At 43.7% G+C, this 25,026-nt stretch overlaps 1 protein-coding gene across 5 annotated transcripts in view; it reads left to right on the top strand.

The window, feature by feature from the left end:
- The window catches only part of PCYT1B (phosphate cytidylyltransferase 1, choline, beta), an 80,469-nt gene extending 56,424 nt beyond the window's left edge, over positions 1-24,045 (top strand). For 2 of the 5 annotated variants that reach the window (XM_035725832.1, XM_035725828.1), the window contains exon 7: positions 20,076-23,147. In XM_035725832.1, the coding sequence (XP_035581725.1) occupies positions 20,076-20,288 (213 nt within the window). In that variant the 3' untranslated portion in view covers positions 20,289-23,147. The other 3 variants (XM_035725830.1, XM_035725829.1, XM_035725831.1) reach the window with 3 other exon arrangements.
- Positions 24,046-25,026: the final 981 nt, after the last annotated feature.

The raw sequence follows: 25,026 nt of genomic DNA on the forward strand, positions 1-25,026 counted from the left end.
GGGATCTGAAAAGACATATTTCCAAAGACGACATACAGATGGCCAACAGGACCTGAAAATATGTTCAACATCACTAATTACTAGGGAAATGCAAATCAACACCACAAGCAGCTAGCACCTCACACCTGTTAGAATGGCTATTATCAAAGCGACAAATTAACAAGTGGTGATCAGGATATGGAGAAAAGGGAACACTTGTACATTGTTAGTGGGAATGTAAATTGGTACAGCCACTATGGAGACTCCTCAGAAAGTTAAAAATAGAACTACCATATGGTCCAGCAAATACACTTCTGGATATTTATCTGAAGGATATGAAAACACTAATTTGAAAAGATCTATATATCACCATATTCACTGCAGCATTATTTACAATATCCAAAACATGGAAGCAACCTAAGTATCCATCAATGTATAAATGGATAATGAAAATGTATATAGACACCATGGAATATTATTCAGAAAAGAAGGAAATCTTGCCATTTGCAACAAATTGTTGGACCATGAGGGCATTATGCAAATTAGAGAAAGACAAATACTGTGTGATCTCATTTGTGGAATCTAAAACAAACAAGCAAAAAAAACCCAGTGCTCGTCAATACAGAGAACAAATTGGTGGTTGTCAGAGGCAGGGGGTGGGTGCAGGCAAAATGGGTTAAGGGGGTCAAAAGGTACAAACTTGGACAACCCTCTCGGGTCCCCTCCCTCTTCGGGAGCTTTGTACTATCACTCAATAAACCTTTCTTTGCTGCCCACCAAAAAAAAAAAAAAAAAAAGGTACAAACTTAACAATTATAAAATACATCATGGGCATGTAGTGTACAGCATGGTGACTGCAGTTAATAATCCTCTATTAAGTATTGGAAAATTGCTAAGGGAGTAGCTCTTTAAAAGTTCTCATCACAAGAAAAAAATGTATATATGGTGATGGATGCTAACTAGACTAACTGGTGATCATTTCACAATATGTACAAATAGTGAATCATCCTGTTGTACCCCTGAAACTAATGTCTGTTATACCTCAATAAAAAAATAAACATGAGCATAGATACCCCCTGCCCCCTTATTTACTGCTATAACCTCAGGGCTTATATTTATGCCTGAACCATAAATAGTGTGCTGTCAGTAAATGTTTATTGAAGGAATGAGTGGTCAACTTTCAGATTCTCCATGCCAAGAAAACCCTCCATAATATTTTATGATACACAAAATGTTTTTTTTTCAACATCCATCTTGGAAATACTCCATGCAAGTTGAGAAAAAATAATCTACATCAGATTGCATGTATACATACACATATACATATATACATGTACACACACATATGTATATATATAATGGGATATTATATATACCACATTTTGTTTATTGATTCATGCATTAATGGACATTTGGACTGTTTCCATCTTTTGGCTATTATGAATAATGCTGCTATCAACATTGCTATACAAATATCTGTTTAATTTCCTGCTTTCATTTCTTTTGGTTATATACCCAGAAGTGGAATTTCTAAATAATATGGTAATTCTATTTTTAAATGTTTTTAGAAACTTACATACTGTTTTTCACACTGACTGCACCATTTTACATTCCAGTGCAATGCACAAGCGTTCTGATTTCTCCACAGTCTCTCCAGTGCTTGTTACACCGTGTGTGTGTGTAAAGAGAATATTTATATATAATATATAATTATATAAATAATATATATATAATCATCCTAATATGGCATGCTGATGTTTAAGACTGTTTTGATTTTACAAAGCGTAAAATTCAGTTTGTGGATCTTAATTAATTTCCTACTTCAAGCTTTTTGACAGTTGGTTTCAAAAATTTGTCTTCCAACAAATGCACAAGTAAATGAGTCAACAGAAAAGCTTCTTACTATTAAAGTGGCTAATTACAGAGAGTTGGTCAGGAGCAGGACTCACCTCCTAGCTGAGTGCCTTCGCCAAGTTCCTTTCCCTCAGCTAGCTTGTAGGGTTGTTGGGTGGAGGACATTGTCACACTCTAAAGCCCTTTAACAGCACCTAGGCATATGTCAGGCATTGTGTGTAAGGGTTAGTTTGCGTTGTTTATTGATTTGGCTGAAACAAATGCTCTTTGAATTCCACAGTGCTTACCAGAAGTCCAAACCAGATGTAACTAGGATATTTTTCATTTCTTTTTGTGGCAGTAAAGCTGGAATCTCTCTGAAATCCTGAAACCTTGGAAGGCATTTGTCAGGACATTTACTGTCTCAGTAGATGTGAAGAACTTCTTAAAAAGGAGAAGTTTGTAGGAAGAGAAATAGAAAATTAGTTTTAATGGGACAGGAGTAAATGGGATTATTTTCTTGGGAGAACACTTTATAAATGAAAGTATCTTAATACAGTTACAGGTGTAATTTAAATACCTTTTCTTTATGAAAATGCCATGCCATGGTCTTATTTTTGTATTCCTAAAGTGCTTTTCTTACCAGGAAGCTCATTACAAACTGTCTACTGACCTGATCCAATTTAACTCCTTTGCAGAAGAATCATCCTTCATAATGTACCAGAAACAGATCACAGAGCTATCAAACTGAGACCTAGAGTTGCTTTGCACAGATATTACATTATATGAAGTGTGACACCATTGTTTATCATTAAGGATTCAAATTATTGCATTACCTTAGGCATATTATTCTCAGTTATGAGCTTGAGTCAAACTACAGTAGACAAGCTGTAGATTACTTACAAAGTGAGCTTCTAATGGAAATGCTGACAATCCATTAACAGCAAGAGAGCTAATGGCTGCCACTAAAAATATACTTAAATATTATAGTAATAAAAATACTTATTTTCAAATGACTTCTAGAAGCTCAAGGATTCTTTTAATGTTGCTATTAATAATAGGCCACCCTATCCTTTTGGCATTTGATTTTGTCTCATAAATGGGCTTCCTCTAAGGTAATGATGTTGTACTACTGCACTTTTTTTCTGCTAGATTTTGAGGGGGTTGGATGTCTTTTGGCAGAATTATCAATGCCTTTAATGGAAAGTGAATAATTGGTAGGTTCTTAGAATTGTGGAATTTTAAATCTGCAAATGTTCTTAGTGATCAGCAAGTCATCTCAATTATATATGCTAGAGGAAACTTGAGATCCTAAAAAGTAATGGACTAGAGCTTATAAAGGTTGGGGGAGGGATTGATGAAGTGCCTGAGGCCCTACCGTTCTGTGTCATTAATGCAGGGCCCGTTGTCTCCTCTCCTTGCCTCAGTCGTCTGTCTTATGGTGATAGAAGTAATGCATGTTCATTACAGAACTGTTAGAAAGTAAGGAAAATGGGATGTCTGGGTGGCTCAGTTGGTTAAGCGTCTGCCTTCGGCTCAGGTCATGATCCCAGGGTTCTGGGATCGAGCCCCATATCGGGCTCCTTGCTCCATGGGGAACCTGCTTCTCTCTCTGCCTGCCATTCCCCCTGCTTATGCATGCACTCTCTCTGACAAATAAATAAATAATAAATAAATCTTAAAAAAAAAAAAAAAGAAAGAAAGAAAAGAAAACAAGAACAGACTAAAATTCACCTGCAGTGCAACTGTACAGATTAGTCACTGGGATCTCCCATCTTTTCACCATCTGCATGTGTATGTTTCCTTTTACAAAATGGGATCATGCAGGATATACGGCTCCCAAATCATTTTTGCCATGCAGTAGCTCACGAACATTCTCACACTATTATATTCTTTAAGGACTGGATTTTTATCAGCTGCCTAATGTATCACCTCAGAGTTGTACAAGATTTCTCTCACCTATTTCAGGGGTTGGCAGTTTTGTCTGTGATGACCCTGCAATGAATATCCGTGTACCCAATGAGTATTTATTTACGGCTCAGATGATCTCCTCAGGAAACAAAAGTTTTTACACCTATTGCCCGGTTACTCCTCAGAAAGGCACCATTATTTTACCCTGCCATCAGCAGTAACAGGAGTGTGGTCTTTTTCCTGAGCCCTCACCAGCACTGGCCATTACAAATAAAAAAAAATCTGGGGAGATTAAGTTCATCAAGATGGTGACATAAGTCATTCCCGACTTTGCTCCACCTCACCAGAAGAACTAACAACTATTCATAGACAAGACGCTACTGAGAGAATCCTAGAACATGGGGGTGAGGCTATGTGCTGACCTTACTGCCTCTAACCCAGGCCCGCCCAGCATTACACAGAGGTCTCTGCTGAGACTCCAGTTTTTATAGGGGGAAAAGGGAGTCCAGGGTGGACATCCATTTCCCCCAGCCTTGTAGGTCACTGCTTGGGAGCCCCCACTCTGGTCTCATTCTATAGGAACTGCAAGGCAATCTGTGGGCATTGGCCACTGAGAATCTGAAGGGGAGGGGCTTCCAACAACCAGTGCGGATGTTGGCAGACTGAGTTCCTACCTGCAGCACCCAAGCGGTGGTAGTCTTGGCTCGTGCTTTTGCTTATCTGCAGAGCCAAGACAGTGGCACAACTGACCCAGGGAACTCAGCAGGGCACAAGTCTGCCTGAGTCTGGCCCTCAAACAAAAAGATTCTTCTGGCCCTGGAGCCTGGTCTGCCTCTGTGCAGGAAGGGTTGCCGAGTCATAGCCCTCTGTCCCCTACTGCTGAGTGAGGCTCCCAACCCTGCCCCAGCAGAAAGGCTGGCAAGAACACCTGGGAAGCTACAGAGTCCAGGAGCACTTGAGCCAAGAGTATGGCAGGAAGAGCTGACTGCCTGCAAAGCCAGGGCTAGGTGGTGAGGGTTCACTGACTCCACCCAGGCATTGGCACTAATTCATAGCCTACCCACTGAGTGCAGCTCCTGACCAGCCCCCACCCCTGACCAGAAGGCCTGATCTGGAAAAACTGGGAGCCTATTTGGAGCTGGCCCTCCTGTCCCACACAGGCAAGGAAGCTGTCACAGCTCCATCCACTGCTGAGTAAAGCCCTCAGGACCGCCCAAACAGAAAGCTTGGCTGTAAGACTGGGAAAGCTGCAAAGCCCAGCAACATTCAAGCACAGAGTCCAACAGGCAGAGCTGATAGTCTGCAGAGCAAAGCCAGTGGCTCCATTTGGGCAGGAAACTTGTGGCATAGGTTGGCTTGAGTCAAGACCATAAACCTAAAGCCTTTCTGGCCTTGGAGCTACTTCTCTTGCTGTGCCTGGATACATAAACTAATTCATAGCCCTGCCCATTGAATACAACTTTTGGCCTGCCTGACCAAGGAACCTAACTAGAACACACAGAAAACTATGTATCCCAACCAACAGACCTACTTATAGTGGCACTTGAACAGAGATCACTGTCCATGATGCTCTTCATCTGCAGAACAAAACAAGGTGACCCATTCTAGCCAGGGAATTCAGTAGACAGCCTTGCCTGATTTAGGTCCTGAAACAATGAGCCCTGTAGGCCCATTCTCCTGCCCCAAGAGGGCAGAGAAGCTAATTCATAGGTCCACCTGCTGCTAAGTATAGTATGGAGTCCTGCCAGTCCAGTAAGCCTGACCAGAGAACCCAGGCAATTAGTACGGTCTCATCTGAACCAAACCAGCAGTCTTATCCAACCACTCTTAGACAGTGGCACCCCTAAACCCGACCTCAGAGCTCAACCAGGGGCGTCACCCAGAAACTGACCCTGATAGCAAAACTCCACCTGCCCAAGGACATTACCAACAGACACATCCAGAAACCCACACTGAGGGGACTGGCAAAGAGCAATCTCTGCCAAAGCAAACCCATAAAGTCTGGAAGAGGAGATTGCCTACTCAAATGCACAGAGACCAATGTAAAGAATCAAGGATCATGAAAAAAATCTATTAACATGACACCAAAAAAAGAAGATACTAAAGCTCTATTAACTGACCTTAAAAAAATGGCTATCTATGAACAGATTTCAGAATAATTCCTTTTAAAGTTTAGTCAACTGCAATAACACATAGAAAACTAAAAATTAGGAAAATGATGTATAAACAAAACAAGAAGTTCAACACAGAAATAAAAACCATCAAAAAAACTGTAGAGCTGAAAAGTACAATGACTGAACTAAAAAATTCAAAAGAGCTTCAAAAGGAGACTCAGGGCTTCTGGCTGGCTCATCGGTAGAGGATGCAACTCTTGATCTTAGGGTTGTGAGTCTGAGCCCCATGTTGGGTGTAGAGATTACTTAAAAATATTATCTTAGGGGCACCTGGGTGGCTCAGTCGTTAAGCATCTGCCTTCGGCTCAGGTCATGATCCCAGGGTCCTGGGATCGAGCCCCACATTGGGCTCCCTGCTCGGTGGGGAGCCTGCTTCTCCCTCTCCCACTCCCCCTGCTTGTGCTCCCTCTCTTGCTCTCTCTCTTTCTGTCAAATAAATAAATGAAATCTTTAAAAAAAATAATGTCTTAAAAGACTCAGCTATGCAGAAAAAACAGTGACCTAGAAGAGAGGACATTTGAAATAATCCAGTTAGAGGAGCAAAAAAAAAAAAAAAAAGGATAAAGTGAACAAAACATACAGGACATAAGGACACAATCAAGACAAACAATATTTGCATTAAGGGAATTTCAAAAGGAAAAGAGAATGAGGAGGGAATGGGTACAGAAAGTAAATTTAAAGCAGTAATGGCTTAAAACATCCCAATCCATGAGGTACAAAAGATCCCAAATAAGATGAACCCCAATAGGGCTACACTGATACAGACTCTAATTAAATTGTCAAAAGTCAAAGAAAAAATTTGGAAAACAGCAAGAGAAAAAAGGTAAATTACATACAAGGGAACCATCATGAGACTATCAGTGGAGTTCTCAACAAGATTGGCTTGGGCCCAGAGAGAATGGGATGGTATGTCCAAAATATTTAAAGAAAAAAATGTCAACCAAGAATTCTGTACCTGGCAAAGCTATCTTTTAGAAATGAAGAAATAAAGTTTCCCCCCAAAAACAAAGCTGAGTTCACCACCACCAGACTTGCCTTATAAGAAATGCTAAAGGGAGGTCTTTGAGTAAAAGGACATTAATGAACATCATAAAACATAAGGTAGTGTAAAACTTACTGGTAATGGTAAATATATAGTCAAAATAAGAATCTGTAATGTGGTAATGGTGGTGTGTAATTCACTTACAACTCTATTTTAAAAGTTAGCGGGGGAGAGGAAAAGATGGCGGAGAAGTAGGGGACCCTATTCCAACTGGTCCCTGGAATTGAGCTGGATATCTACCAGACCACTCTGAACACCCATGAAATCAGTCTAAGATGTAAGAAGATAGATCTGGATCTCTACAAACAGAATATCACAGGCGGTTGGTTTTGAGGTATGAAGCAGGGAGCCGTGATTCTGCGGGCAGATATCGGAAGATAAATGGCAGGGGGAGGGAGCCGTGGGGATCCTACACCACCAGTGAGTGATAGCCTCCCGCACTGGGGACGGGGCACAGACCCACAGACTGGTAGCAATGGGGAAAGGACTTTAGGGCAGCCCCCTGGACGAAACCCAGAGCAGTGGGGCCGCAGGTGCGAACTGGGGGCAGCTGGCGGTTTTAGAAGCACAAAGGGCAGAGATGTGCCCCGACCCAGAGGCGAGGACTGGGAGTGCTGCTGAGGAGCGCACAACCCAGGCCGCTGCAGTTTATAGCAGCACAGACAGAAACGGAGATAGTGTGGCCTGGAGAGCTCACTGAAGAACAGACTATGATCTCTCTGCTCTGAGACAGAGGGTTGGAAACTATCTCTTCTGCTCTGACTCTCAGAAGAGACGTGGAAAGCCACCAGAGAACAAAAGCCCCCCCAAAGTTTTCACTGAGCCCATCCCCCGCCACAGGGGGCAGGGCAATTCTGCTCAAACAGGGTTGCCTGAGTAACAGTGCAGCAGGCCCCTTCCCCAGAAGACAGGCTGGGAGAACAAGAGGCCGACAACCCTAAGGTCCCTATAAAACAGGTGCATCTTGCTTGGGTTGTGGTCAATAATTTGGACTCTGTACATTCCCTCAACCACCCCTCAACAGAATGACTAGGAGGAGGAACCCCCCCCAAAATAGGAAAGACTCAGAGACTGTGACTTCTGCCACAGATTTACAAATGGATACAGATATAACCAAGATGTCGGAGATGGAATTCAGGCTAGCAATTGTGAAGACAATGGCTAGAATGGAGAAATCGATTGATGGCAACATAGAGTCTCTAAGGGCAGAAATGAAAGCTGAACTGGCAGAACTTAAAAATGCTATCAATGAGAGCTAATCTAATCTAGATATTTTAACAGTTAGGGTAAGCGAGGCAGAAGAACAAATTAGTGATCTGGAACACCAATTAATAGACAAAAAGGAGAAAGAGGAGGCCAGGGAAAAACAGCTCAGCATTCATGAAAATAGAATCAGAGAAATAAGTGACACCATGAAACGTTCCAATGTCAGAATTACTGGGATCCCTGAGGGGGTGGAGAGAGAGAGAAGGACTAGAAGATATATTTGAGCAAATTGTAGCTGAGAACTTCCCTAATCTGGGGAATGAGGCAAACATTCGCATCCTAGAGGCAGAGAGGACCCCTCCCAAGATCAAGGAAAACAGGCCAACACTCTGGCATGTAATAGTAAAACTCGCAAATCTTAGAACCAAGGAAACCATCTTAAGGGCAGTTAGGGGGAAGAGATTCCTTACATACAGAGGGAGGAACATCAGAAAAATGTCAGACCTATCCACAGAGACCTGGCAAGCCAGAAAGGCCTGGCAAGACATATTCAGGGTACTAAACGAGAAGAACGTGCAGCCAAGAATACTTTATCTGGCAAGGCTGTCATTTAGAATGGATGGAGAGATGCAGAGCTTCCAAGACTGGCAGAAACTGAAAGAATATGTGACCACTAAGCGGGCCCTGCAAGAAATATTATGGGGGGGGGGTTCTATAAAAGGAGAAAGACCCCAAGAGTGATACAGAACAGAAATTTACAGGGACAATCTATAAAAACAAGGTCTTCACAGGCAACATGATGACAATAAATTCATGTCTTTCAGTAATCACTCAATGTGAGTGGCCTAAATGCTCCCATAAAACGGCACAGGGTTGCAGATTGGATAAAAAGACAGGACCCATCCACATGCTGTCTACAAGAGACTGATTTTGAACCTAAAGATACATCCAGACTGAAAGTGAGGGATGGAGATCTATCTTCCATGCCAACAGACCCCAAAAGAAAGCTGAGGTAGCAATTCTTATATCAGACAAATTAGATTTTAAGCTAAAGACTGTAGTTAGAGACACAGAAGGACACTATATCATTCTTAAAGGGTCTATCCAACAAGAAGATCTAACAATTGTAAATATCTACACCCCCAACATGGGAGCAGCCATCTATATAAGCCAACTGTTAACCAAAATAGTCATATTGATAACAATACATTAATTGTAGGAGACCTCAATACTCCACTCTCAGCAATAGACAGATCATCTAAGCAGAAAATCAACAAAGAAACAAGAACTTTGAATGACACACTGGACCAGATGGACCTCATAGATATATACAGAACATTCCACCCTAAAACAACAGAATACTCATTCTTCTCAAGTGCACATGGAACTTTCTCCAGAATAGACCACATACTGGGTCACAAATCAGGTCTCAACTGATACCAAAAGACTGAGATTATTCCCTGCATATTCTCAGACCATAATGCTTTAAAACTGGAACTCAATCACAAGAAAAAATTTGGAAGAAATTCAAACACTTGGATGCTAAAGACCACTCTGCTCAATAACATTTGGGTCAACCAAGAAATCAAAGAAGAACTTAAACAATTGGTAGAAACCAATGAGAATGAAAACACATCTGTCCAAAACCTATGGGATACTGCAAAGGTGGTCCTAAGGGGAAATACATAGCCATCCAAGCCTCACTCAAAAAAAAAAAATAGAAAAATCCCAAATTCACCAACTGTACACCTTAAAGAACTAGAGAAAAAGCAACAAATGATGCCTAAGTCATGCATTAGAAGAGAAATAATTAAGATTAGAGCAGAGATCAATGAATTAGAAACCAGAAACACAGATCAGATCAATGAAACTAGAAGCTGGTTCTTTGAAAGAATTAATAAGATTGATAAACCACTGGCCAGACTTATCCAAAAGAAAAGAGAAAGGGCCCAAATTAATAAAATTATGAATGAAAGGGGAGAGATCATGACTAACACCAAGGAAATAGACACAATTATTAGAAATTATCAACAACTATATGCCAAAAAATTGAGCAACCTGGAAGAAATGGATGCCTTCCTGGAAACCTATAAACTGCCAAGACCGAAACAGGAAGAAACTGACAACCTGAATAGGCCAACAACCAGTAACGAGATTGAAGCAGTGATCAAGAACCTCCCAAAAACAAGAGTCCACGGCCTGATGGATTCCGTGGGGAATTCTACCAAACATTCAAAGAAGAAATAATACCTATTCTCCTGAAGCTATTTCAAAAAATAGAAACAGAAGGAAAGCTTCCAGACTCATTCTATGAGGCCAGCATTACCTTAATCCCCCCATCCAGGCAAAGACCCCATCAGAAAGGAGAATTTCAGACTGATATCCCTGATGAACATGGATTCCAAAATTCTGAACAAAATCCTAGCTTATTGGATCCAACAATACATTAAAAGGATCATCCACCACGACCAAGTGGGATTTATCACTGGGATGCAAGGGGTTCAACATTCTCAAATCAATCAATGTGATAGAACACATTAATAAGGGCGCCTGGGTGGCTCAGTTGGTTAAGCGATTGCCTTCGGCTTGGGTCATGATCCTGGAGTCCCGGGATCGAGTCCCACATCGGGCTCCCTGCTCGGCGGGGAGTCTGCTTCTCCCTCTGACCCTCCCCCCTCTCATGCTCTCTCTCTCAAATAAATAAATAAATAAAATCTTTAAAAAAAACACTAAAACCTTTTTCTTAAACAACAACAACAAAAAAGAACACATTAATAAGAGGAGAGAGAAGAACCATATGGTCCTCTCAATTGATGCACAAAGAGCATTTGACAAAATACAGCATCCTTTCCTGATTAAAACTCTTCAGAGTATAGGGATAGAGGGAACATTCCTCAAGTTTATAAAATCCATCTATGAAAAACCCACAGTGAATATCATCCTCAATGGGGAAAAGCTGAGAGCCTTTCCCTTAAGATCAGGAACACGACAAGGATGCCCACTCTCGCCACTATTGTTCAACATAGTACTAGTGCTAGAAGTCCTAGCAACAGCAATCAGACAACAAAAAGAAATAAAAGGTATTCAAATTGGCAAAGAAGTAGTCAAACTCTCTCTCTTTGCAGATGACATGATACTTTATGTGGAAGATCCAAAAGACTCCACCCCCAAATTACTAGAATTCATACAGCAACTCAGTAATGTGGCAGGATACAAAATCAATGTACAGAAATCAGTTGCTTTCTTATACACTAACAATGCAACTGTAGAAAGAGAAATTAGAGAAACGATTCCATTTACAATAGCACCAAAAACCCTAAGATACCTCAGGATAAACCTAACCAAAGAGGTAAAGGATCTATATTCTAGGAACTACAGAACACTCATGAAAGAAATTGAAGACACAAAAAGATGGAAAAACATTCCATGCTCATGGATCAGAAGAATAAACATTGTTAAAATGTCTATGTTACCCAGAGCAATCTATACCTTCAGTGCCATCCCAATCAAAATTCCAATGACTTTTTTCAAAGTGCTGGAACAAACAATCCTAAAATTTGTATGGAATCAGAAAAGACCCTGAATCACCAAGGAAATGTTGAAAAAGAAAAACAAAGCTGGGGGCATCACGTTGCCCGATTTCAAGCTATATTACAAAGCAGTGATTACCAAGAGAGTATGGTACTGGCACAAAAACAGACATATAGACCAATGGAACAGAACAGAGACCTCAGATATGGACCCTCAACTCTATGGTCAAATAATCTTCCACAAAGCAGGAAAAAATATGCAATGGAAAAAAGACAGTCTCTTCAATAAACGGTGCTGGGAAAATTGGACAGCTATATACAGAAGAATGAAACTTGACCATTCTCTAACACCATACACAAAGATAAACTCAAAATGGATGAAAGACCTCAACGTGAGACAGGAATCCATCAAAATCCTAGAGGAGAACATAGGTAGTAACCTCTTCGACATCAGCCACAGCAACTTCTTTCAAGATACATCTCCCAAGGCTAGTGAAGCAAAAGCAAAATGAACTTTTGGGACTTCATCAAGATAAGAAGCTTCTGCACAGCAAAGGAAACAGTCAACAAAACAAAGAGGCAACCCAAAGAATGGGAGAAGATATTTGCAAATGACACTACAGACAAAGCGCTGATTTCCAAGATCTATAAAGAACTTCTCAAACTCAACACCCAAAAAACAAATAAAGTCAAAAAATGGCCAGAAGACATGAACAGACACTTCTCCAAAGAAGACATACAAATGGCTAACAGACACATGAAAAAATGTTCATCATCATTAGCCATCAGGGAAATTCAAATCAAAACCACATTGAGATACCACCTTACACCAGTTAGAATGGCTAAAATGGAAGAAACAACAAATGTTGGAGAGGTTGTGGAGAAAGGGGAACCCTCTTACACTGTTGGTGGGAATGCAAGTTGGTACAGCCACTTTGGAAAACAGTGTGGAGGTGCCTCAAAAAATTAAAAACAGAGCTACCGTATGACCCAGCAATTGCACTACTGGGTATTTAACACAAAGACATAGATGTAGTGAAAAGAAGGGCCATATGCACCCCAATGTTCATAGCAGCAATGTCCGCAATAGCCAAACTGTGGAAAGGGCCGAGATGCCCTTCAACAGACAAATGGATAAAGATGTGGTCCATATATACAGTGGAATATTACTCAGCCATCAGAAAGGATGAATACCCAACTTTTACATCAACATGGATGGGATTGGAGGAGATTATGCTAAGTGAAATAAGTCAAGCAGAGAAAGTCAATTATCATATGGTTTCACTTATTTGTGGAACATAAGGAACAGCATGGAGGACATTAGGAGAAGGAAGGGAAAAATGAAGGGGCGAAATTGGAGGGAGAGATGAACCATGAGAGACTATGGACTCTCAGAAACAAACTGAGGGTTTTAGAGGGGAGGGGGGTGGGGGGATGGGTTAGCCCAGTGATGGGTATTAAGGAGGGAACGTACTGCATGGAGCACTGGGTGTTATATGCAAACAATGAATTGTGGATCACTACATCAAAACTAATATACTGTATGGTAACTAACATAATAAAATTAAATTAAATTTAAAAAATAAATAAATAAAAATAAAAGTTAGAAAACACTGGGGCGCCTGGGTGGCTCAGTCGGTTGAGCATCTGCCTTCAGCTCAGGTCATGATCCCAGGGTCCTGGGATCAAGCCCCACGTCAGGTTCCCTGCTCTGTGAGGGGGCTGCTTCTCCCTCTCCCTCTGCAGCTCCCCCTGCTTGTGCTCTGTCAAATAAATAAATAAAATCTTTAAAAAATGTTAGAAAATACTGTAAGAATAACTACAACAACAGTAATCTGTTACTGGTTACACAATATAAAAAGTATGTTAACTGTAACATCAATAACCTAAAATGTGAGTGGGGGGGAGGGGAGATGAAAGCATAAAGTTTAGAAGTTCTATTGAAGTTAACTTGTTATCAGTTTAAAATAAGGTGTTATAATTTTAAAATATTTTATGTAAACCTTGTGGTAACCACGAGGGTAAAACCTGTAGTAATTACACAAAAGTACATGATAAAGAAGTCAAACCCTACAGATATCAGAAGACATTGAAACACAAAGAAAGCAGGATACAGAACAAAGAATAATGGTTCTATAAAAGTCATAAAAACAATTAATAAAATGGCAAACTAAGTAAGTCCTTACCTATTAATGACTACTTTAAATTGTATTTAATTGGATTAAATTCTCCAATCAATACACATAGAATGGCTGAGTGGATAACATTTGAAAAACATCTAATGATATGTGCCCACGAGAGTCTCACTTTAGTCTTAAAGACACACAGACTGACTGAAGGGATGGAAAAAGTTGTTGTAAGCAAATGGTATTCCAAAAAACAAACCAAAAAAGTAGGGGTAGCTATACTTCTATCATATTAATAGACTTAAATATAAAAATAGTAAAATGAGACTAAGAAGGTCTTTAAAATTATTATTATGCAGTGATAAAGAGGTCAACCCACAGAACAAGTCTTAGCAAATTCAAGACGACTGAAATCATACCAAGTACCTTTTCTGGCCATGATGGTCTCCAAGTAGAAATCATTAACAGAAGGAAAACTGAAAAATTCATGAATACATGGAAACTAAACAATAGTCTGAATAGCCAAGAGTCAAAGAAGAAATTAAAGGGGAAATAAAAATGTGTCTTGACACAAACAAAAATGGAAACACAATGTACCAAAACTTACGGTATACAGACAGAACAATTCTAAAAGGGAAGTTCATAGCAATAAATGACTACCTCAGGAAATAAGAAATATCTCAAACAACCTAATGCTATGCTTTAGGAACAACAAAAAAAAAAGTGAATGCAAAGTTAGCAGAAGGAAGGAAATAATAGAAATTGGGGCAGAAACAAATAAAATGGAGACCAGGAATACAACAGAAAAGACTAACCAAACTGAGAGATGGTTTTTTGAAAAGATAAAATTGACAAATGTTTAGCTAAACCAAGAAAAAAAATAGGGCCCAAATCAAAATTACAAATGAAAATGAAGAAGTAAATATTACAACTCATGCCACAAAGGATCTTAAGAGACTACTATGAACAACTATATGCCAAAATACTGGAAAACCTAAAGGAAATGGAAAATTCTTAGAAACATACAATCTACCAAGAATGAATCAGAATAAAGTAGAAAATGTGACAGACCAATTATTAGTAAGGAGATTGAATTCGTGATAAAACATCTCCCAAGGAAGAAAGGCCCAGGAACAGATGGCTTCACTGGTGAATTTTACTAAACATTTAAAGAAGAATTAATGCAAACCCTTCTCAGACTCCTCAATGTTTGGGAGGAGGGAAGATTCCCAAATTTATTTTATAAGGCCAGCATTACCAAAGCCAGAAAATAACACTAAAAGAAAACTACAGGCCACTATCTCTGATGAATACAGAGGCAAAAATTCTCAATAAAATACTAGTAAACAGGAGGTGCCTGGGTGGCTGTCAGTTGAGTTTCCGACTCTTGGTTTTGGCTGGGGTCATGATCTCAGGGTTATGGGATCAAGGCCCATGTAGGGCTCCGTGCTCAGCAGAGTCTGCTTCCCTTCTTTCTCTGCCCCTCTTCCCACACACGCACGCACTCTCTCTCTGGAATAAATAAATCTTTTTTTTAAAAGATTTTATTCATTTTATTTGAGAGAGAGAATGAGAGAGAGAGAGCACATGAGAGGGGGGAGGATCAGAGGGAGAAGCAGACTCCCTGCTGAGCAGGGAGCCCGATGAGGGACTCGATCCTGGAACTCCAGGATCATGACCTGAGCCGAAGGCAGTCACTTAACCAACTGAGCCACCCAGGCGCCCCTGGAATAAATAAATCTTTTAAAAAATACTGGTAAACAGAGTTCAACAGCACATTAAAAAGATCCTTCGCCATGATCAAGTGGTATTTATTTTTGAGATACAAGTGTGGTTAAACAGATGTAAATCTATCACTATGATATATCACATTGATAGAAGAAAAAAATTTTATGATCATCTCAATGGACACAGGAAAATCATTGGGCAAAATTCAATAACCATTCATGATAAAACCTCTTAACAAATTAGGTATATAAGAAACATACCTCAACATAATAAAAGCTGTAGATGACAAACCCACAGCTAACATGATAATGACAAAAGGTTGAAAGCCTTTCCTCTAAAATCAGGAACAAGACAAGGGTGCCCATTCTCACTCCTCCCATTCAAGATATTACTGAAATCCTAGCCAGAGCAATCAGGCAAGAAAATATGAAAGCCCATCAGAATTGGAAAGGAAGAAGTGAGATTGTCTATTTGCAGATAACAAGATTTTATATACAGAAAATCTGACAGACTCCACCAAAGAACTGTTATATCCAATCTACAAATTCAGTGAAATTGCAGGATACAAAATTAACATACAAAATAAGTGAATTATCTGAAAAAGAAATAAACTGATCCCATGTATAATAGCATTGAAAGCAATAAAATACTTAGGAATAAATTTAACCAAAGAGGTGAGAAATCGGTACACTCGAAACTGTAAAATAGTGATGAAAAAAATTCTAGACAGAAATAAATGGAAAGGTATCCCATGTTCACAGATTAGAAGAATATTAATAATGTCCATCCCATCCCAAAGCCATCTATAGATTTTTTTTAAGATTTTATTTATTTATTTGACAGAGAGAGACACAGCGAGAGAGGGAACAGGGGCAGTAGGAGAGGGAGAAGCAGGCCTCCCGAGGAGCAGGGAGCCCGATGCGGGGCTCGATCCCAGGACCCTGGGATCATGACCTGAGCTGAAGGCAAATGCTTAATGACTGAGCCACCCAGGTGCCCCAAAGCCATCTATAGCTTAAATGCAATCCCTTTCAAGATTCCAATGGAATTTTTCACAGAAACAGAAGACATACAAAGGACCAACAAGCATATGAGAAAATGCTCAGCATCACTCATCAGTAGGGAAATGCAGATCAAAACCACAATGACTTATCACCTCACACCGATTAGATTGACTGCCATCAAAAAGACCAGAAATAACAAATGCTGAAGACGACATGGATTAAAAGGAACACTTGTGCATTGTTGGTGGGATTGTAAATTGGTGCGGCCATGGTGGAAAACAGTATTGAGGTTCCTCAAAAAATTCAAACTGAAACCACCATATATATGATCCAGCAATTTCACTTTGGGGAATATATCCAAAGGAAACAAAAACACCATGTCAGAGTGCTATCTGCATCCCGACTTCATAGCAGCATTATGTACAATGGTCAAGACATGGAAGCAACCTAAGTGTCTATCAGTGGATGAAAGAATAAAGTACAGTATGTGTAGACATTAGTCAACCATTAAAAAGGAGGAAATCCTGCCATTTGTGATAAAATGGATGGACCTTGAGGGCATTATGCTAAGTGAAGCAAGTCAGAGAAAAACAAATACATGATCTCACACGTGGAGGGAAAAAAACCAACAACTCAGGGAAAAAGCAATCAGATTTGTGGTCACCAGGGTAGAGATAGGAGTGAAAGAGGGAAAATGAGATGCAGGTGGTCAAAAAGTACAAACTTCCACTTATAAATAAGTACCAGGGATACAGTGTACAGCATCAAGACTATAGTTAACACTGCTGAGCAAGAGTTCTCATCACAAGGAAAAATACATATTTTTTTTATATCTATGAGATGACAGATGTTAACTTAATGTGGTAATGTCACGATATACGTGAGTAAAATCATTACGCTATACACCTTAAACTCTGCTGTGTGTCAATTACATCTCAATAAAACTGGAAAAAAATTTTTTTTACATGTTGGGAAGATAAAAAAAAAAAACAACCCTGTAACAATCTGATATATAAAAAAGGTGTCTCACTTCAGTCCTTTTGCATTTGTTTACTAGTGATGCTGAACACTTTTTATAGGTCGTTTGTCAGTCTTCTGTGCACTGCCTTAACAAGTCATATGCTCATTTTTCTACAGAACATTTTTACATTCTTTTTAATTTGTAGGCTCTGTTTATATACTAAGATCCATTATTTAGTTAAATATTGCAAGAATTTCCCCGTGTTTCACTTGCCTTTTACCTTATTTCATGGTGTTTGGTTTTTCTTTTTTTTGGTGGGGGTACATACGTTTTACACTTTCATATAGCCGAACACCCATCTTTTCCTTTATGGTTTCTCTCTTTGCTTTTATGCTCCCACCCAAAGGTATCTCTAAAACTCAAATCTGATCATACCCCTCCCTTAATGAAAATCTTCCAGGGGCTCTTGGGGCATAAAAGTCCCAGCTCCTCCTGGTGCTCCAGCCCCAGCCTACGGTCAAGCCCATAGGCACTCAGCTTATAGTCCTGCCAAGAATTGTACGCAGCACTCTCCTTAGCACCCTCTGCTTGGAAAGTCACCCCTCCACCATCTCCACAGGCTCCTTCCCACCTCAACCCCCTCTTCCTGTACATCACCGAAGTCCCAGCTTGGATATGAGCATCTCCTGTAGAGCACCTGTTCTTCAGGGGGCTCTGTAGTGGTTTGTAAAGTGAGTAACTCAAATGACAAGAAAAGTCTAAAATGGCAAACAGGAGAAATGGCTCTCAAGGCCAGTTTAGGATCACAGGATTGGACTGAGGTGCTGGGGGCAGAGGTTCTGTGACAAGCAAGGGAGGGGGAAAAATGAGGGCACAGAGCCCAGGCAGCAGGGGCAGGGTGCTCAGAGGTGGGTGGAATGGAATATGGGTACATGTGGGGGGCTGAGCTGCAAGCAGAGAGCAGAAGGGCGGATCAGCAGGCGCCAGTGCTAGGCCAGGACGGGGATCTCCATAAAGCTGAAGGACAGTGCCAGGGAGGGGCTCAGTTCTGAAAGCACAGGGCAGTAGTCACTGGAGATCCCCAGCGGGAAAGTCTGTCTCACCACCGAAACCCCTTTTACCCACAGAGTCTCCCACACCAGCACATGACACTGCTGGCTTTCTAGTTTCATTGGCCAGAAACTGGTCACTTGTCTCCTCTTCCTCCCACGCCCCACATCCCGTCTGTCAGCAGTTCCTGTGGGCTCTACCTTCAAAATGTAGCCAGACCATGATACGGCATGATTCCATTTAGAGGACATTCTGGAAAAGGCAAAACTGGAGGGACAGAAAAAAGATCTGTTGCCAGAGGCTAGGGGAGGGGGTGACAAAGGATCTCGTGGGGATTGGGTGGCTAATGGAACTCTCCTAATACCCTGACCGTGGTGGCAGTCACACAGCTGCAGGCATTTATCAAAACTCACAGAACCGGAGACTAAAAAGGCTGAGTTTTATTTCAAGTCCATTATACCTTACTAAAACTATGGGGAAAAACATCGACCAGGCTCCAACTATTTCTCACCTCATCTCATCCTCACGGCGATGGGCGTGGTCCAGGGCGCCATCATTCTTCTTACTTGGATTCTCGCTACAGTGGGCTCTTCACCACTCCCGCTGCTCCTGCTCTGGCTTCCCTGTGGTCTGGTCCCCACACTGCAGCCAGGGTGGTCCTTTTAAAACCAAAGTCAGAGTTCCTTAGTCTGGGACTCAGAACTTCAGAGGTAAAGGAACTCTCCAGAGGTTTCTCTTCTCAAAGTAAAGGCTGAAGTTCTCACATGGCCACCAAGAGGCTACATGACACAGTTTTCTGTCACTCCTCTGGTGACTTTCTCTTAACTCCCTCCCCCATACCCCTCCCCCGCAGGTGACTCCACACCAGCCGCCATGGATGGCCTTCTTGCTCCTCCTTGGACATGCACTGCATGCTCCCTTCTCGGGGTGCTCTGTCTGGAATGTGTTTGCCCCTGATTTCCATTCACATGGGCCCCTCCCTCATCTTTCAGGTCTTTGCTCAAATAGTATCATCTTGAGGCCTTCCCTGAGCACCCTCATTACAACTGCTGCCCAGGCGCCCACCCACCTCACACCCCCATTTGCTGCTCACGTTTTGTTTTTTCTCACAGACCGTACTTCCGTCTGACATCCACATATTTTGTTCATTTTGTTTATTGTGTGATTCGTCCTCATGTCAAGGAGGACAGGGACTTCTGTTTTATTTCCCACTGCCCTTCTATACCTTGGACATTACTATTTGCCTGGGAGAGAACAGACACTCAGTTAAATTTTGTAGCTGGAGTAAAGGCAGGCAAGAAGGCAAGAGTCCCAAGAACTAGCAGAGATGGTCATCTCTGTCCACATCTCACTGCCCCTGAATTTCACTCAGCTGCTCCCCACACATAGTCCTGGACGACATCAACTGTAGGACCAGTCTGTGGGGGCCGGTGTTGTGGGGTGGTGGCTCTCCTTCCTCCCTTTCCTTTTTGTTTCCCTGCCACCTCAGATGGCTAACTTAACAGATGCCTTCTCTCAAATTTCTCTCTAGAAGCAGATGTTCCAGGAGAGGAGTAGCCGGATGCTGCAGGCCTTGTCCCCGAAGCAGAGCCCTGTGAGCAGCCCCACCAGGAGCCGGTCCCCCTCCCGCTCCCCGTCGCCCACCTTCTCGTGGCTCCCGAACAAAACCTCACCCCCCTCCTCGCCCAAAGCAGCCTCAGCCTCCATCAGCAGCATGAGTGAGGGGGATGAGGATGAGAAGTAAAGGCTGCCGGCAGACCGCAAGGGCCGCACCACACAGGCTCGGGCGAGGGTGGGGTCACCGGGTGTGCCTGGGTGGGGTTGGAAGGGTAATGGTCACAGGAGCTGCAGCTCAGCTAAGGGAAGGCCTGGGGACCAGCTCTCCCTCAGTCTCCACTCAGCCTAAGATTTGGGCTCTGCATGGAGGTTTCTGGCCGGACAACCTTTACAAACCTTCTTAGCAGCATCTAGAATCACTCTACTTTAACCTTGCGAAGGAATGATGCAGAGCACCCCCAGGAAATTTGCACTGAGTCGGGTGTCTTCTGCTTTGGTCCTTACACCCACCCCTACCAAGTCCACCACCCATGGAAGCGGCTGTTCCCTCAATCTGCTACTTCCAGCCCATAAGGGCCCTGCACGTTGCCTCCTACCACCCAAGCTCTGCCAGAATAAAGTTGTTTCCGATAGAGGTGGTAAAGTGCTTCTGAAATAGTCAAGTGAAAGATCAATTCCAATCTTCTCAGTTTAGCCACTGAGACCTGATGTTGCAACACATCAATTCTTCGCAGTTCTAGAAATGTGGTGCATAGACAAAGACATGCTTTAGGCCAGATATATAAAAGGTCATCTAGTATAAACCTTAACTTCTTATTTAGAGGACAGTTCTGTCGAGGAGAACACCACAGAAGGCCTAATATGTTTCTGGTTGTACTTTTCATCATTGGTTTGACTTCATGGTTTCCAGAAATTACCTTAATCTGTGGGAAATGCAACAAAGAAAAACATTTTATATGTGTGTATTTATATATGGTTTTATATATATATACATATTATATATATACATATTATATGTGTGTGTATGTATATATATATATATATGTATGTATATAAAGAGGAGCTGCTTTGCTTTGGCTCTGAGTTTAGCAGATGGTAAATGTCTCCTGGAGCTTCTCCTTAAAGGATGCTAACTCTGAAATGGCTTTTCCCATTTTTGACCAGTTAACAATTTCATAGGCCTCAAGTAACAGTTTGACATACCAAACCACATAGCATAACAATAGGGTGCTACCTGCACGTATCTGTTCTCTGTATGCTCCAAATATGCTATCCAGGGTGTATACCATATGCAATATGAATATATGGTGGTAGCCTTTTACAATATACGCTCCTGCTTTCACCCCAATCCCCCGCTGAAATCCTTGGTCTAAAGGACTACCTGGTTCCCTTGTGACTTGGGCACTTTGTCAAAAACTCATCCTGGATTCCTGTAGAAATGTCTTGTCCCAACCAGGAAACGAGTATGTTGTTCTCATGGCCTCCCATCGTGTTTTTTCGCTAGAGGGAGGCTCTGAAGAGTTTCCCAGAGCACTGTGGGAACCTCAGTTTGATCTCAGCATTGAAATGGCCTACATGGTTGTATAGTTATCCCCAGCCCTAGGTCTGCCAAATGGGATGAAGAGCCTAAGCACTGCTGCTGAGTTGTTTGACGTTACTGTCTGCTAACGACAGGGAGGATAGCAGCAGGTAGAGTCAGGGTGTGGAACCACACTCCTAGGTAGACGAGGCATGGCTTGTCTGTGCCAGGAAAGCCAGAGGGACAGCTGGGGCCTGACTGAGCAGAGGCCCAAACCAGCAGTTTGTGGGCAGAGCTCAGCATCTCCTGCGACAGAAACACCCCCTTTTCAGAGGCCTTGGGAACCAGCCTTTCTGTGTGACACGTGGGGCAACCAATGAAGGAAGGTGGCACGTCTTTCCCCCTTGTGTCGGGGTTGTACTACCTCCCTGGCCACCTGGACATAAGTGGTGTTTACTGGGAAGCGAAACCACAAGGCCGAGCTGACTTGGAACACCCTTGTTCCTGGCATGCTCTCGCCAGGGTTCTCTTGAGCACTCACGTGGGACAAAGAGCTGGCGGGAACGTGGCACGCGAGAAGGAAGCTTTCTGTAGCCAAGGCCTAGAGCACTGCTCCGCGGAGGGAGCCAGGTCCCAGTTTTGCTTTGTGCCCCTCTGCTCGTTCCAGCTGGTTGACACTTGAGGCAGTGCAAGGATAAGCACCTCGAGGTGGGGAGAACAAGGGCAGAAAAAAGGAGCAAAGAGGGGCCTGGAGAGAGGGAAGGCCATTATCGAAAATCTGTGCTCTCAACCCGTTGCTGGACCTCGCCGGGTAGGGGCAACTATTTTGGGAAGGCCTTTTATGTGCTTATTCCATGGCCCAAGGCGGACAGACCCGCTCTTACTTGAATTGCGCTCTGAAGCAAATAATGTGGGGCTCTACCAGGCTGCTTCTGTGCTTGCAGGCCTTCCACACCGTACTGACAGGTGCCCCTTCTGTGACTCAGACTCAGTGCCATCACAGCTGCCGGTGATGGCACGTGACCAACACCTGGTTTATTCCAGGGACGGGCTGAAACCACGCACAACCCGTTCTAAATCTCACCTGAAGTCGCCACCCTGTCCTCTAACAATCCCTCCCCACTGTCCTGAGGCTATGAGACTACTGAGAAGGAATGGGGGCAGGGATTCTGCAAGCCAACCTGTAACGCTCCTGGCCATCGGTGTCTTCCAGCTCCCCCTTTCCAGGAGGAGATGGGGGTGCCCTTCATTTGGGTCAACCGGTTGACAGTCATGGCCACAAGTGAGTCAGGGCTGGAGTGAGAGATGCACAATCACGTGCAGGCTTGAAGAGGCAAGCAGAAATGACAGGAAGCAAGGAAGTGTCCCTTCTGCCCTAGAAAGGGAAGGAAGCTTTCGACCGAGGACTGTAGAGCAGTACTGAGGGTTGCAGAAGGAGAGGAGGGGGCAGGTGAGGAAGATGGGTGGGCAGCAACGGGCTGGAGGGGAGGGCGTGGGGGAGCAGGGCCTTTCTACTCCCTTTCAAAGTGTCACTCACCCCCTAACAGGTGAAGAAGGAAGGCTTCCTTTCAGAGACACCCAAGGTTAGTGAACACCCATGTGGGGTCGGGGTGCCGAGCCCCCGAGCTCCCCAGGGCCACCACCTCTCCGTTCGCTGCCACGTCCTCTAACCAGGGCCCTGAAGTCAAACGTTCACCCTTCCGCCAGCTACAATCACAGGGGAAGCTCCAATAGCCTAGTCACACTGAAAGGCCCGTTGCTGGCAAGCCGCCCCCGTGTGCCAGGACCTTAGAAAAGGCAAGGAGACCAACCTCAAGAGGAGCCACCCTGAGCCCCAAGGCTGCCTTCTGACCTGCTCTGTGGGCTTGCAGGCTTGCTCCAGGCGGCGGGCTATAGTCACTGTGAGTCCATCCCTTGAGGGAGGGACGGGAAGAGCGTGCATTTGTTTTCTCTTCATCTTCAGGACTTATTTTAGCACCCAGGCATACCCCAGAGAGAGAGAGACGGGATGGCCTGACTCAGCTGAATCAGATGAGCCCGTTTGGAGCAGAGAGGTTCCTGTTCCTCAGGCATCCATTCAGCGCTAGTCTAGGCCACCAGACTTTTTTTTTTTTTTTTTAAGAATCAGCTCATAAGGCATTTGCAACTTCTACTTCTCTCTAGACTTTTTTTGTTTTGTCACTGCGATGTGTCCTGGGACAAAGCCATAAGAAGAACATACATACTTAAGACTCTGCTGTACATACAGGAAGACGAAGACTCGTCTGGGTTCAAGTACGACCTTACTACGCCCAAGCATTTGCTCTGGTGCTGAATAACGCGAACTACTGGAATCAGCCCTCCACCCCTGGCCCCTCGCCCCTCCCCCCCCCACCCCCGCACCCCAACAGAACACAGCATTCCCAACTTGTTTATAAATAAAGGAATGCATAATTGCACTTTGGCTTGTCGTGTTTCCTAAAAGTGTGCTACGGCGTTCCCGTTCATGAACTCCCGCTCGCGGTGGGAAAGCGCAGCGGTGGCGGCGGTCCTGCCCGCGCGCAGCAAGGATGCGCCCGCCCGCGCCGTGTCCCGCGGGGCACCGTCCTGCAGATGCCAAAGGGCCCACACCTGACGGCAAAGCTCGTGAGGAACAGACCCACCTGGAGGGGAGGTCACACTGGGGGGCCCAGTCGGGACCTGGAGTTGGAGGCTCTGTGACCTCGGCCAAACCGCTTCACTTCCGTGGCCTCAGGGTCTGCTTTTGTCAATTGAGGGGGTTGATGGAAATGGCTGCCGAGGTCTTCGCTGGAAAGGTCTCTGAATTTATGACGCAACCCGCGTCGTCCCTACGCTTCTCCAGCTAGGAGGCTGCCACTACGCGACCACGAGAAAGGGCTTACCTCTCCCTGGGCAGAAAGCTGGAGAGGGGGCCCGCCAGGCCCCTGGGACCTCCACTCCTGCCGCCGTGCGCGGCCGCGCCCCCTGCCTCAGCCTCCACAGGCGCGGGGGCTCCACCCACCTTCCCGATGAAGCCCCCTGACGGCTGCTTCGCACCTGTACCGGAACGGGGCGCGGGGCCCTTCCCGCCACTTGAACGTCTTGGGTTGGGGGTGGGGGGGGGAGCGCCTTTGACGCGAGGGAAGCCGATCGATGGGGTGGAGGCGCCAAATCACGATCCCAAATGCCAGCAGTGAGGGCCCAGGTTCCCGCGCCAGGAAGTGCGAGCGGCCCTCCACCGGCCCAGTTGGGGAGTTTCCATTAACTCCACCTGGCGAGCTTTAGCCGCGAAACGACAACAGTTCTAACATTAGCCTGGACTCGAGAAGAAACAGCCAGGCCTGTATCCAGCCAGGAAAGCCATTTAAAAATACAATACCTATTATTCATAGACCATATTACTTGGCTTTGCCACCCAGATCGAACA

Source organism: Zalophus californianus, chromosome X, assembly GCF_009762305.2.
Source record: "Zalophus californianus isolate mZalCal1 chromosome X, mZalCal1.pri.v2, whole genome shotgun sequence".
Classification (NCBI taxonomy): domain Eukaryota; kingdom Metazoa; phylum Chordata; class Mammalia; order Carnivora; family Otariidae; genus Zalophus; species Zalophus californianus.